Source organism: Ambystoma mexicanum, chromosome 10 (assembly GCF_040938575.1).
Source record: "Ambystoma mexicanum isolate Mex_15411 chromosome 10, UKY_AmexF1_1, whole genome shotgun sequence".
In the NCBI taxonomy this organism is placed as follows: Eukaryota; Metazoa; Chordata; class Amphibia; order Caudata; family Ambystomatidae; genus Ambystoma; species Ambystoma mexicanum.
In genome coordinates this window covers 310,747,760-310,763,158 of record NC_090932.1, presented here as the reverse complement: position 1 = coordinate 310,763,158, position 15,399 = coordinate 310,747,760, and the positions used below count along the sequence as shown (strand labels likewise).

At 43.0% G+C, this 15,399-nt stretch overlaps 1 protein-coding gene across 5 annotated transcripts in view; it reads left to right on the top strand.

Annotated features, from left to right (window-relative positions):
• GIGYF2 (GRB10 interacting GYF protein 2) overlaps window positions 1–15,399 on the top strand; it is a 2,415,541-nt gene that overhangs the window by 331,050 nt on the left and 2,069,092 nt on the right. For all 5 annotated transcript variants that reach the window (XM_069617902.1, XM_069617899.1, XM_069617900.1 and 2 more), the window contains exon 5: window positions 1,250–1,358. In XM_069617902.1, coding sequence (XP_069474003.1) covers window positions 1,250–1,358 — 109 coding nt within the window. The remainder of the gene's footprint in view (window positions 1–1,249; window positions 1,359–15,399) is intronic.

Genomic DNA, 15,399 nt, shown 5'->3' with positions numbered 1-15,399 from the left:
GGAGGATTTGTGATGATCAAACTTCCTGTTTTGAGGGATGGTCCGTGCAAATGGTCAAAACCTGTTGGTGTGGTTGAAGTATTTAGACATGCAGTAAGGGTTGAGGATGGAAGAATCTGGAACATGGAGAGAGCATGTGTGGTGAAACCACTTAAAGTAAGTGCATCAAATTATCATGGTCATGAAAGTCTTAAAAATATAGGTGGTGGTGAGGGTGTTGGTGATGGTGAAGAGCGTGGCAGAGATGCGGATGCGGTGCATGGGAAACACTTGTCAGAAATGTCCTTGCCAAAACCCAAAACGGATTCTTCACACAAGTCGAATAGAGGAAGGATCATTTACAATCCTCACCTTATGAAGGACTTTGTGTGGGAACATGGAGCATGCAGAAAGACTGCAATGTAGATTTTTATAGTTCAAAGGAGTTTAAGGAGGGGAGATGTGTAGTATATGTAATACGTGTATACATCTCCCTGCTGTTGTCAACAGGTCAGCCACGAGATGGATTGCACGAGAAGCAGCTCCTGGAATGCAGGAGACGTGCTTGTGACTGAGGAGTGCAAGCCCATTTGAATAACAGATAATCAGCTGCCAGTTGGTGGGGCTCGACATGACATCTTCTTTTCCCCTGTAACACCACATTAATAAGCTCTTGTTAAGCACTGCTTTGGCCTCTTACCAACTTTCCCCAAAAATTGCACTGTTTGCTAGTATGTGTCTGATTTGTGCTACAAAAAGTTTAAATACTTGAAATGCTAATTTTGCAGCTTGACATCTGTTCTAGATTTACAGGCTTTACTCTCCTCCATGAAATCGGAATCGATTATGAAGATCGCTATAATCATAATCTGGTTTGATCTCAATCTCAAGAAGCCTGTGATTTGATGAATAGTAGAGTATCAGTTTACTTGGCAGGTTGGGTCTAATTTTAGACATTCCCTTAAATCCTACATCAGTTTATTTTTATTTTTTTACTAACACTTTAAGGGTGATACCAAATTCAACCACTAGTTGTCAGAATTAAGCAGAACTTGTGAATCCGTAGTGGATACCCAATTGCAAAGTCGGTTATTACAAGCAAGTGGTTTTTTCTTATATTCACGTGTTAATGCTGAGTGTTTACATGTGGTACATTTAGATTCTTGATATTGCGAACAATTTGTGTGGTGAAAGGCGCATGCACCTGCTGTCAGTAAAGTTGTGTCCTATGTGTATAATGCTTTAATTGTATCTGTCTTTGTTTTGGCAGAGAAATTTCTCAATATCTGTGAACAGTACTGCTGTCTTGAGAATAATGGGACGAGGTGGAGGAACGGTAGTAGGGGCTCCGCGAGGCCGCAGTACCTCTCGAGGCAGAGGTATGTTATGAAAACTGGATGCAAGATGTGTGCGTCATGCTCTCCCGAGCTATATGTGACATATATCCAGCTGCTTATGATCATTAACTTAATGCACAGGTCTGCAACCGGATTCACATGATCCCATCCATTGACAGTGCTGGCTAGAACTGATAGGAGTTGTAGTCCAAAACGTCTGCAGAGCCAATGGTTGCAGACCCTTGAATGTCTGGGATGTATCACCCCGCTCTGTTCAGTAGAGATTCTTATACTCTGTACCCCATTCCTGATATTCTGATAGCTAAAGTAAGTAAAACAGAAAACGAATATACTGGCGGGGTATCGTCCCTTCTTTTGTGTGGCTGTTAGGCAAACTACTCATATCTCTGGTAATTTCCAACTGTTACTTTTCCCTTGCCAACAGACCCAGAGTTGAGAAGATTTTAATTGTCTCTTTACCAACAGGTCTTAAAAATCTTTAGAAAAATCACTTCATGGTAAGTGTATCAAGTAACTCCTAAGAAATCTTTGAACAAAAATCAAAATAAGGAACTATCTGCGTGTGAATGGCAGATTAAGACCCAGAATAAGATGGAAAGCACACTTGATTGAGGAGGAAGGTTTCATATTATTAAACTGAGCCATGATGATGTGGAACCAGTTAGTGCCCTTTTTCCCTGCAAGAGGATAATCTGCAGCTTAGGTCTTGAGCCCTGTAAGATGTAAGGACATTTTTTGTACTTTAGAATACTGGCATCAAATTAAAGGGGATCCGCAAGAATAACCAACAGTCCTGAGTAGTCATTAGGAAGGTATCCTAAAATTAACGTGTTGTTTCTGGAGTTGGGGTATCCCCCCCCCCGAAGCAGCAAATGTTTGGAAATTTACCCAGTGAAGGGATAAAACTGCTTTGCCGAACTCTTTGAAGCCCTTGCAGTAGGTGTATGTGGGTTTGAGTGAGAACTAGTGCAAGCAAAATACTTTGCTATGGGCTGGAAACTAAAATGCACTGTTTTCTTGTTTAAGGATGTTGAGCACTACAGTAGTGAAGTGGCATCGGAAAAGTACAGATTTAGACGAGAGTAAGACAAAACATTTGGGGAATTAATAACATCAGTCTGGTAATGTCTGCTCCATATATAATGTAAAGAGTAACATGTACAAAACATCTTTCTAAGATCAAAATTATTAAACTCATTCAGAAAGATGTGTTCAGGAAATATTTCCTTGGAGAATACTGACCGGAGCAAAAAACATTGCCAGCACCACCAGCATTCTACAGAGAAGTGGCTGTGCTTCACATCTACTTTCAATGAATGCATCTCAATGGGGGTTACAGCATGCTCATGTTTCTTGTGCCGTAGGGAAGTGGATGAACCACAATTGGCTTAAATTGAACAGAGGCAAGACAGAGGTTCTGGGCTATCCCCCTGACCCTTCTCTCTGGGTGTTCCCTTTTTGGCCCTCTTCCCTTGGTCCTCTTCCTGCTCTGGCGTTGAAGGTTAAAAATCTAGGTGTGGTGCTTTCGGCGTCCCTGTCCATGGACTCCCAAGTTACCTCTGTGTGCCAATCGGGGCATTTTCAGCTCAAACATCTGAAAAAAGCTCTCCCGATGATTCCTGCCACTCTCCGGCCTCAGCTTGACTACTGCAACTGTCTCTCTGGCCCAACCCAAGGGGCTGATACTGTGGCTCCAGTGTCTTCAAAATGTTGCTGTTAGGGTTGCCACAGGCACTCCGTATGGAGCTCCCATCTCTCCCGTCTTACGCGCTTGCACTGGCTCCCAGTGGCCCAGCAGCTGAAGTTCAAAGCATTATGCATTGTCCATCGGACATTACATGGCCTGGGCACGAAATATTTATGCACTAAGTTCACGTGCTACTTTCCTAAGCGCTGTCTGCGCTCTGCCTCTTCTAAACTGTTACGCGTTCTGTCATTCCCCCGGGCGCGGATTGGGGGCCTTGCTTTCTCCATCACTGTGGCCCAATTATGGAACGAGCTCCCGGTATCCATAAAAGAATTATCCAACCATTTGTCGTTTAGAAAGGCCTTTTTAGCTCTGTGTGGGGTTGCTCTGCCTGTCTCGCTTTATCGCTCTAGCACAATGATGCCCTCGGGTGGCCGAGCGCTTTAAAAGTTTTCTTAACATAACCTAACATAACCATGCGTAAGCAGGACATCCAGTCATGTTTATCCCCCTTTGGATTCTGGGACTTGTAGTTGCTCTAAATGTCAAATGGGGAAAGAAACAAGTACCAGAATTCCAAGCAAAAACAGGTCTGGCTAGCCTAACACATGGTCATGGGAATCCTTGGATCTCTTGGGTAAGCCTTTGCAATGGGGGGAGGGGAGGAGAAATATGCATTTTCCAAGAATACAGAAAGTTGAGATGGGTGCAGACGCAACATGAAGAGCATTGTAGAAACTGAGATAGACAAGTCGGTTTGTAAACTGAAGGAGGTGGTATATGGTGGCATGGACACAAGACAGGGCAAGCACATGATGGTGGTGGTGGAAAAATTGTGTGCAAAGGCAGGGGTTACATTGTTTGCATGTGTGACTGATGACTCAAACTAGTCGGATTATTTGTACGGTGTAATTACAGAAATAATGCTGTCAATGGAGAGTCCCGTTTTTCAATGGCCTATGAAAATAGCGTGTGTACAAAAAAGTCCTCTGGAGGGCTCCAGAAGACCAACCAGTAGTGTATGCTGAGTTGTTCTCAAGTTAGTCTGGACTCTCACAATAGTAGTGAGTGGGCTGCCTATTTTCTCTCGGGGAGGGGGGGCAGCATGGTGGTCCTAAATTACAGCCCACACCACATTAGTAGACAAAGGATTGTCCACGAAGTATACTTGCGGGAAAATATACTCTTTGTATAAAGTTGCACATCAGGCCATCAATACAAAACCCATAAAATGGGCAGAATGCATATAAAACACTAAGGTGTCAATATACATAACAAAACACAATCCAAGCACAATTTCTTAGGCAGTACAGTATTACAAAAATTAGTAGTTAGTTTTTTTGTATTCTGTACAAAGTCAGGTGGGCAGCTCTCGGGTATAGTGAAAATGCAGGTGTTATCAGAGTTCTGAAGGAGCTGCTGACGAGGCCACCTTTAGGCTGACTACGATGGAGGGTACCCCAAGGGAGGAGATCAAGACCCAAGATTGGTGACAAGAGGCCATTGAAAGGAAGCCGGTGCAGGCGGCCCACATGGTCCACAGCAGATTGTTGTGAGGATGGTACCCCTAAAGATCTGAATGTGGGAACCCCAGTGTTAGTATAGATTTCTTGTGGTTGTGTAAATTCTCCACTCTGAGTCCCCCAGCACCGTTTGCTGGACACCTGGATTTTTTGATAATTCTTATCGGTCAGTGGGAACCTTTTCCCCACTATCTCCTTTTTACTCTGGTGTATGCAACCTTTTTGACATTTCTATTTGGAGTCCTTTTTTCCTCCAATGTTGTGGAATCTACATTTTACTAAAGCAGCACACCCCACCTTCTCTGTAGTGTTGCTGGGAGCTCATAGTGTTTCTCCATTGCTTCTTTATTTTCTTGACTAGCTCCTAAAGTTAGCAGGGCAAGAGGATACTTTATTATTTTGTGAGATCAGCACACCCCACCTTAAGTGGATTGCTTAGGGGAGACAATGTATCCCTTATCTCGATTCTCCACTAGCGAATTGTTACTGTGACAAGTTCCTCTGTTCAGGCTATTGGCAGTCTACCCTTTGCACGACAGGCTGTCTTTGCAGCTGCGGCAGGGAACACAAGGGACACCATCTACCCAAAATGGTGGTCTACATTTTTTAAGCCCATGGCAAGATATCCTTTCTTATGCCTTCTTCTACCTTTTTGAGTCAGGGGAGAGGTCTCTTGTCCCGTTGTCTTCTGCGAGCTTCCCGAGGAAAGCCTGCAAAGCTTCTCTGAATGCATTGCAGGACAGGAAGTGGGGGAGGTGACCGAAACTCTCCTGTCCTTTGTCCTGCAGTGTGTCTGACTGAAACCAGTTCAGACTGGGGGGCTGGCTGTCCCCATTGGACGACCACCATCCAAGATTGAATGGTTCATGGACATGATTGGCAGACTCAGCCGGTGTTCCTGAATAACTTCAGAGGTCCTGGACTTGAAACTCAGTCGACCACTGGAACAGAAGGGCCCGTAGTGGAGAACAAAGGATGCCCTAGCAACTTCCAACAACTGCCAAAATCTGTTTAGTGACCGCTGCTGTGCTGACCTCGTTTTTCCAAGCGTCAGGGAAGATCTCAAGATGACGACTTCCTCCCATGGACTGGTGGGCCTAACCAGTCCCAAGACTACCTACAATTTGAGCCATCCCTGTAAGGGCTGGAACCTCCACAGCCTGCAAACTCCCAATATCCTGTGTCCTGTTCATCAGCGCTGTGCATCGTCTCGGGGAGCGTAGCTTTGCCTGAAACTTTGTGGGCATCCTTCTATGCCTGCAGAAACTCGAGTCGGCTCCAGAGCATCCCCTCACCAGAGACTAGGAGTGATAAACAGAGAACAGTTGACTGCCGCTAGAACTGTCATGCTTCCAAGCCTGAAACGTGAAAGGTGCCAACAAGCCAGTACCATTTAAGATCCATTTCTCTGCCTAACCCATGGTCACTGGTGGCCCAGTGAACCCTCTGAATATTGGAGACTATAACTTTGATAGTCCAACCATATCTGTTATCAAAGAGTTTGGAAAGTTTGCATATGTTTCAGGTTGGTTTATTATGTGATTTGTTATCATAACAGCTAATCTGAACATACTTGGCTGTGGAAATCAAGAATATGGGAAGTGATCTTATGGTGCAAATGTTTTTCTACTTACCTGAGCTTGAAAGTACAACAATGTGCCTTAGTGTATATAATAATTGTTTTAATAACACTACAGTGTAATTTTGTTTTCTTGAGCCAAGGTGTGCTCTGGGTACCCACTACAGCCCTCCTCCCTCCTTTAGACTAAGCATTGCTGCTTGTCCATTTCGACCTTCTCGGGAGGATATCTGGGGGCAACGTGCTCGCCTTGGAAGCAAAACGACAAGGAGCAACGCAGGTTCGATCCCCGGCTCTGCGCTTAGAAACCTCTAGGTATTAAGCGCATTATAAATAACCTATTGCAATTTACCTTACGGGTAGTTCAGGCCAAACCTAAGAAGTGTAACCCTGTTCACCCAATGTGGACTTGCCTGAGTTCTGTCCCAGACAGCAATTTCTGTAAAACTAACACCCAGTTTCTGAATCAAGGCACTGGCAATGGAATTCAGGCCCAGAGACCCCAAAGATATGGAAAGGGATGCCTGGCACTAAAAGAAATGTCATGTTTATGAAGGTTCAGAGGTGAGTTGAAACATCTGGTGTTCTGCAATAGACTATACAGGTGAAGTTGGCAGGCTCAAAGAGCAGCACCCTCCTTGTGGAGGATAACAGGAGGGCAACAGCAGCATGTTACTTCCATATTGGCCCTTTGGGACAGGCCAGTGACTCTCCATTGACGGGGTAGTCTTCAGTACAGGATAGTGTTGAGTTGAATTTCTAGAATCTGGCCTGGTGGACAGATTTTAGGAAGCTACCCTAGTTATGCTCTGAGAGGTTAGCCAAAACCCAATCAAGGTACGTGAATAAGCAGTCCATGCTTTGTCGCAGGAGAGTGTGAGTGGGGTCAGGGGCCCTCAGAATAGCACACAATAGTTCAGTCTAGACAGTGTTATAAAAATAGTTCTTTATTTTAGGCCTTTGGAACACACTGAAAAATGACACTAGGATGTAGTATTACCACTCAACACTATTATAGAAAGATATACAATCACCAGTATGTTCACTTATTATATATACTTCATCAAATACCTCAACAACAAAATGCATTTAAGAAATGCAGATGCAGTAAATGATGGGGAAACAATCACAAGAACAGTATCTAGAATACCTGAGTGAGTCTGTACTTCACTCTTCAACATTTCAAAAACATTCACTAGAGATGTCAACACAATGTTCAGCGCTGGTAAGGTTGCAGCTTTTTCAGGCTTGTTCATTGGGCTGAAATCCTTCTGGGGACACAATTCTCTCGGCTACTTCTGCGCTTGGACAAAAGAGGTAGGTGATAGGCTTGCATGGTTGCTGGGTGTAGTCATAATAAATTGTTTGTCTAGTCTGAAATTCCGAGATGGATCTGTCAGAGTATAGCACACCTCTGTGCTTGCACTTCACATTGTACAAATGGGCTGGTGTTAAAAGCTGACTCGATACAATCCACATCACCCAGACTCAAGCATTTCCTAGCCATAAAGTGATAATTTACTTTTAATCTGTATATTTGTAAGTGTGATCGTATACTCCAGACTGCCGAACATGCAGCGGTTAAGTAATGTGTTGTATTAGAAGGGGTATGCAGCGGTGATCGAACGACCATACTACGCAGTAACTTTTATTCAGAATTATCCACATTGTGTACCTGTACTACTGTTTGTTTTTTTCTGAGGATTTGCCATTTCCTTTTCATGCTCTTCAGATTCTTCAAGGTATCCCCCTCCTGATCGAACACGTTATCCAATTCAGGCATTCTTAGATCCTCTGCTAGTGCTCCACTCCTTCAATAGTATATTTTAGATATTTTTCAAAGACTTATACAGTTAACTGCACTGTCTTACCACGTTGGTATCGTTCCTCCTTGCACTGCAGACCACTGCCGACTAAACCCCGTTTCCACGCTGCAAGGGTGATTACATTGATTGCAGGTGACTAGCAGTTTGGCAAGATTGTATTTAGTAACCCTGTGGGAGACTACACCAGTCTTGTCCTCTTGGCAATAGATAACCCACCCTTTGTATAGGTGTGTACTACACAAGCTGATAGTGACTGAGCAGCCAGGCTCATCTCAAGAGGGGTCAATGTGAGCTGTAGGGTTGTAACATAGAGATTCACATTGGCATGCATTCAAATAACGCTTGTACTGAAGGTTTCTTAATTATTTATTAACACAAGTCAGTTTTAAAATGAGCCTTCTTTAGAGGGGATTGTTAGGCAAAGTTTGTATGCAGTACCCTTTGGGAACACTACACACCACTATGACTACAGGTATAGGCAACCCAACCTTTGGTATAAGCTTGTACTACACAGTTTTGGTAGCGTGTTGAGCAGCCAGGCTCACCTCAAGAGGGGAAATGTGAGCTGTAGTGGAGTTACACAAAGATTCACAGTTACAGGTATTCAAGTAAACTCTTACACTCAAGGTTTCTTGCATAAACAATTATTTCAGTCGGTTATAAAGCCTTCTTCAGAAAGGAGCAATATAATAGTAACACACAAATGCACTTCAATACTGTACACTGAGTTTCTGAATCTGAAAATACCCTTTTGGGATGGCCCACAGACACAACCTACACCCACAGGTGACTTCAGTTACAAGGGTGCTGGGGACATTAATATCTTACTGTTGGCATTCAGAATACTCTTAAAAGTTGGTAAGAGGCAAAGGTTATTAGAACAATAGACCACAAATATTCTTAAGTGGGTAAGTACTTTTAGATATCCTTAGAAGAGTCATTCAATTCAGTAGGCTAAGTCAAAGTCAATTGGAAAAAGTCATGGATAGTATGAAGCACTTATGGTAAGTAAATGGAAAAGTCTTTGCACAAGTTCTTAGGAGTCTTTGATGAAAAGAAGAATCAAATGTAGGGTCACGAGCTGATTAGAATTGAGAGTTGTGGAAGTTACAAGCACTTCTACAGTAAGAGGTACGGTCTGTTAGACTTGTTTTACAGTACCTTGGGAAAGAAGAAAATATGCAGCTGATGACTTCTGTTACTGTGCAGCTCTGCAGATCTCACTGTTCCTGGGCCTCAGTCGTGGGGACAAGAGGGAGGACGTCTGGGGACTCCTGCATTGCACTGGGACAGTCAAAACCTGCAACCGGCAAACTTAACTTTCAGTGGCTGTTTCGCTTTTCAGCTACCGCAAATGATGCGGTTCCTGCAAGGTGGACTGTCCTTGCTTCTGGGGTCCCGCACTCTGGTGAGGGGGGTCAGGCTTGGTCAGTCCTGCTTCGTGGGAGTCCGGAGGATCTTCCAAAAGCTTTAGGCCAGCTTAAAAGCAACACACACAATCAGGTGTCCCTTTCCCTGGCTATACGGTTTCCTGCAGCAACTCGGAGGAAATTCAACCAGCTCCTAGATGGGTGTCCAGGTGGCTTACTTTGGAGTTCATTGGTCCCACCAACTCAAAGGGAGAAGTTGCAGGAGCTTCTCTGTCGATACGAATTTGGAGTTTCAGCACAGCAGCAGGGCTTCACCGGGAAAACCAACGGTACAGGAGTTGCAGCAGGCGTGCTCTTCAAGTTATTCTTCGGTTCCTTCGTCCAGTGGTCGACTCTGCCTTCCAAGCCAAAAAGTCTTGCCTTTTATTCAGGTCTCTCCCAATCATTCCAGCCTAGCTGTCACTCACCCAGCAGGGTGGCTGTCCTTGCCGGACAGTCAGCCAGACAATCACCACAGAGTGCATTTGAGTCTCCTAGGAGACTAAGCACAGGGAGTTTCAGGAACCTCCCTCACTTCCTGCATACCACAGACACTTTGGAACCAGAGGCGGGCTTCACTCTTGAATCCCTGCCAAAGGTGAAATGAATAAAGAGACCAAACTTGTTTTTATGCACAGAGAAAAATCTCTAGGAACTTTCCACCAAGACATGGCAAAAAAAGACCAGGACCATTTTGTCAAAGATGGCTCTGCGCCGTTTTGAAAAAGATGGCTCCCGCGGTTGCTTTACCGGAGCCGTGAACGCAACCCGCGGTAAATGCAAACCATGGTAGCCATTCTGTGAGGAAAGGGTAACATAAAAATGCTACATGAGCATCTAGACACGGGATACTAAACCCCTCCAGCACTCTATTGTAAGATAGTGTGTGCTGGGTCTAGAAAGTTACAATGCTAAGTAAAGTCCATTTCACTTTACTGCTCTGGGAAACAGTAGTTAATCCTAGAGAAGGTATTTAAACCTTTGGAAATCTGAAATACTTCCCTGTGCCACTGCACTGAAGGTGCTGTGTGACACAATGTAAAAGATAATGCATATGGAGTTTGTCAGACTCAATGACCAAAAGAAGGAAGCAAATGAGTGGGCACCACGGGAGTATAGACCTGTTTAGTGTCCTTAGAGGTCTTTAATGTGATGAGTCTTTTTAAAGAAATATAGTTAAATGTACAGGAGCCGGCTGAAAAAGGTTTTGAGACACCCAAGCCCAAAAAACAGTAGAAGCAAAAGATCAGGTAAAATACCCATTCATACAGCCGCTCTCTGAAATCCCAATCTTGGTTTTATGTTAGTTGAAATTTTTCTAAATGCACTTAGTGTGACCATTACTGCTGATTCAAGAAACAATTCAAACTACTTGTAGTTTTCAATCTTGGTTTTATCCTTCAAACCAAAGTTTTTTGTAAAAAAGAAACAAATAGTCACTAATATTGTCCTTAGTGGGGAAGAATTTGCTACAAGTCACTCTATCTGTAGACTTATATTGTGCCAATGCATTTCGGAATAAAACAATTCCTTCATCAGGGCAAGTCTAATCCATTTAAACAAAATATATGCAATCGTGTCAGCCATAACATAGATAGTGTCCATGTATAATCAATCCCATATCCAACAAAGCATGTGTATGTAAACATGAACATGAACAGTCATCATTCAAATGGTTAAATAAAATATAAAATAACATGTGAAAGATTGCACATGCCCGGTGGTATCGTATGCAGAATCAGAAGGCAGGAAATGACAGAAAAATAAAGAAAATACAGAGAAAAAATCAGTGCCACGGTTAGAAATGGTGTCAAGTAACCAATTAAGAAGGGAAAATGGTCCATTACCTTGTGTAGGTAAATAGTGGCGTTTTCTAAGCTTCAAAGAACAGACAGCAGCACCAGGCTCGATGAGCAGTGGCTGCAAACAAGAAGGTATGCATAAGGAGCCTTTCAAACATATAGTAACGCATCAAGTAGTGGCAAGCGTGGAAACTGCCTTACCGCTTAAAGGAAACGGTGCGGAGCTGTTCTCTCTGTCTGCCAAAAGCAGACTGTCCTTGTTGCATCGGCGCGTTGCCGAGCAACCTCATTTTATGTGACAAGTGATCGCGGCTCCTCGCTGGAGAGTGCGAGCCCCGATCCGTGTCTGCAAGCAAGCCAATGGGCTCGAAAATCATGAAATAATTATGGGACATCCTGGGCATATTATAGAAAAAGTAATCACAAAAATGAAAAGCAAAGAAAAATGCGTAATTCATGGAAATAGAAAAAATACCAAAAACTACCATGCCGGTAAACCAATCGGGACATCAAAATTAATGGGGATAATAAAAGGGAAAAAATAAATAAATTAAATGTTAACAGTAATTGTTGATCGTTGAACACAGGTTGGGAGAAAATGTAGCACAGTATTTGTGTGCCTAAATGCAATTATACAATCAACCACCCCTTGAAACAAAAACTCGTGGCTATATTATGCAATGTATGCGTGTCCCTTAATTCTGCTAGTGGTGTCGTCCAGGAAGATGGCACCTTGGGTCCTGGAAGAGACTCCAGGATGCGCAGCCCGTAGGTCACTATATGAGAATCATTTACATGTGTGTGTGAGAAGTTATATCCATTCCAAGTGACCATCAACATTCAAGTCATGTGTGTAGTGGTGCCAACTGCACCTAGGTACCATCTGATCCGAACAAAGGATCGTGACATACACTAAGAGAAAACAAAAGATTATAACATACAATCAGAGAAAACCTTTAGAGGAAACAGTGAAAGTTAATCTCCTCATTTAGTCCATTAGGTACCAAACTGCCAAGTTTGTCAATCCAGTATGTTTCTCTGCGGTTCAAACGTTGGCATAAATCCTCATGTGGACTATTCTTGGTTAGCACTTCCAAAATCACAAATCTCATCTTTGACACGTTATGTCCATTGGCCATCCAATGGCGTGCCACGGCAGAATTAGTGTTTGCATTACGAATACAGGACCGGTGTTCACCCCACCTCAACTTAGCTGTTCGTGTCGACTGTCCAACATAGAATTTCCCACATGGGCATTTAATACCATAGATGACGTTACTGCTGTCCCAGGTGCCAAAAGATTTTAGCATAATTTTCTGCCCTGTTCTTGGATGGTTAATGGTGTTCCCTTTTGATAACAAAGTTGCAGTTGACACATTGAAGACAAGGATAAGTCCCAGTGCGCTGTGTCATGAGTTCTTTTGTTGTGGGTTTGGTTTGCACCAGTTCGTCTCTGAGGTTCCTACTACGTTGGTAAGCAAAGACAGGTTTCTCGCTGAATAGATCTTGTACTCGGACGTCATTCTTAAAGATCTCCCAGTGTTTCATGATGGTTCTCTTGATTTTATTACTTTGCGTGGAAAACATGGACACATATACCGGTGACGTAAGCTCTCTCTTGTCCTTAGGATTCTGTCCTGACAATAGAGTCTCTCGTGACAAGGCATCAACTTTGTCGGATGCTAGGTCCAGTTCATTTTGTTTGTATCCACGGGCCAGAAATTTTCCTTTCATCTCCATCTGTTGCATTCTATAGTCTTCAGGGTCACTCACTATTTTTTTGACCCTTAGTAATTGACTGTATGGCAGGTTCTTGAGTAGGCTCGGCTGGTGGAAGCTGAGACGGTGCAGGAGATTATTGCGATCCGTTGTTTTTTGAAACAGTGAGCAACTGTAGTTGGCCAGTTGCTTTCTAACTTGGACATCCAGGAAAGTTATAGTGTCATATGAGAGCTCTCTAGTAAACTGTATCCTTTGGTCAATGTTGTTAAGATATTCAAAAAATGTCTCGAAGGACTCTCTGGTCCCCTTCCAAACCCCAAAGATGTCATCTATGTATCTCGTCCATATACGGATATCCTTATTCCATTCATGTTTATCCAGTACAAAATCTGTCTCAAATTTATGCATGAAGCTGTTGGCATATGAGGGTGCCATGGTGGCCCCCATTGATGTTCCTGCAGTCTGTAGAAAAAGCTGGTTGCCATATTGAAAGTAGGAATTCTCTGCAATGAATTGTAACAGTACCAGTATGAATTATTTCTGGGCACGTATCTCTGGTGCTTTCAGTAAAAGCCGCTCTACAGCTTCTATCCCTAAATCGTGGGGTATAGAGGTGTACAAACTTTTGACGTCTATGGTGAACATCAAATCTTCTGGCATAGGTGTCAAGGAGTTAAGTTTCTGTAGGAAATGGGTGGTATCCCTAGTGTAGGTACTGGTTTCTTGTATTAGCGGTTGTAGGAAGAAGTCAATGTAGATGCCTAGAGGTTGGTTGATGGTCACTTGGAATGGATATAACTTTTCACACACACACGTAAATGATTCTCATATAGTGACCTACGGGCTGCGCATCCTGGAGTCTCTTCCAGGACCCAAGGTGCCGTCTTCCTGGACGACACCACTAGCAGCATTAAGCGACACGCATATATTGCATAATATAGCCACGAGTTTTGGTTTCAAGGGGTGGCTGATTGTATAATTGCATTTAGGCACACATAAATACTGTGCTACATTTTCTCGCAACCTGTGTTCAACGAACAACAATTACTGTTAACATTTTATTTATTTATTTTTTCCCTTTTATTATCCCCATTAATTTTGATGTCCCGATTGGTTTACCGGCATGGTAGTTTTTGGTATTTTTTCTATTTCCATGAATTATGCATTTTTCTTTGCTTTTCATTTTTGTGATTACTTTTTCTATAATATCCCCAGGATGTCCCATAATTATTTATTTCATGATTTTCGAGCCCATTGGCTTGCTTGCAGACACGGATCGGGGCTCGCGCTCTCCAGCGAGGAGTCGCGATCACGTGTCACATAAAATGAGGTTGCTCGGCAACGCGCCGATGCAACAAGGACAGTCTGCTTTTGGCACACCGAGAGAACAGCTCCGCACTGTTTCCTTTAAGCGGTAAGGCAGTTTCCATGCTTGCCCACTACTTGATGCGTTACTATATGTTTGAAAGGCTCCTTATGCACACCTTCTTGTTTGCAGCCACTGCTCATCGAGCCTGGTGCTGCTGTCTGTTCTTTGAAGCTTAGAAAACGCCACTACCTACACAAGGTAATGGACCATTTTCCTTCTTAATTGGTTACTTGACACCATTTCTAACCGTGGCACTGATTTGTTCTCTGTATTTTCTTTATTTTTCTGTCATTTCCTGCCTTCTGATTCTGCATACGATACCACCGGGTATGTGCAATCTTTCACATGTTATTTTATATTTTATTTAACCATTTGAATGATGACTGTTCATGTTCATGTTTACATACACATGCTTTGTTGGATATGGGATTGATTATATATGGACACTATCTATGTTATGGCTGACACAATTGCATAGATTTTGTTTAAATGGATTAGACTTGCCCTGATGAAGGAATTGTTTTATTCCGAAATGCATTGGCACAATATAAGTCTACAGATAGTGACTTGTGGCAAATTCTTCCTCACGAAGGACAATATTAGTGACTATTTGTTTCTTTTTTACAAAAAACTTTGGTTTGAAGGATAAAACCAAGATTGAAAACTACAACAAGTTTGAATTTTTTCTTGAATCAGCAGTAATGGTCACACTAAGTGCATTTAGAAAAATTTCAACTAACATAAAACCCAGATTGGGATTTCAGAGAGCGGCTGTGTGAATGGGTATTTTACCTAATCTTTTGCTTTCAATGACCAAAAGAAACAGAGGTAACATTCACATTAAAATACATGAGAGAGGGAAAAGGGGTGTCGCTCTATCCAGGTTAAAAAAATCAAGTCCCCAAATCCCAAAGCCCCACCCAAACACAACCCTGATAATCTGGGACAAATGGTAACCTACTCCAATACGAATATCGCATCCATAAGAGGCACCCTGATAAACACACGCTCCATAGTAGCCCATGGCACAGAGAAATAGCAGACCTCATTCAACTAGAAAAACTGGATTTATCAGCCATTACTGAATCCTGGCTCCACACCGCAACAGGCCCCGCCCTCATGCTAGCTATCCCAGAAGACTACAC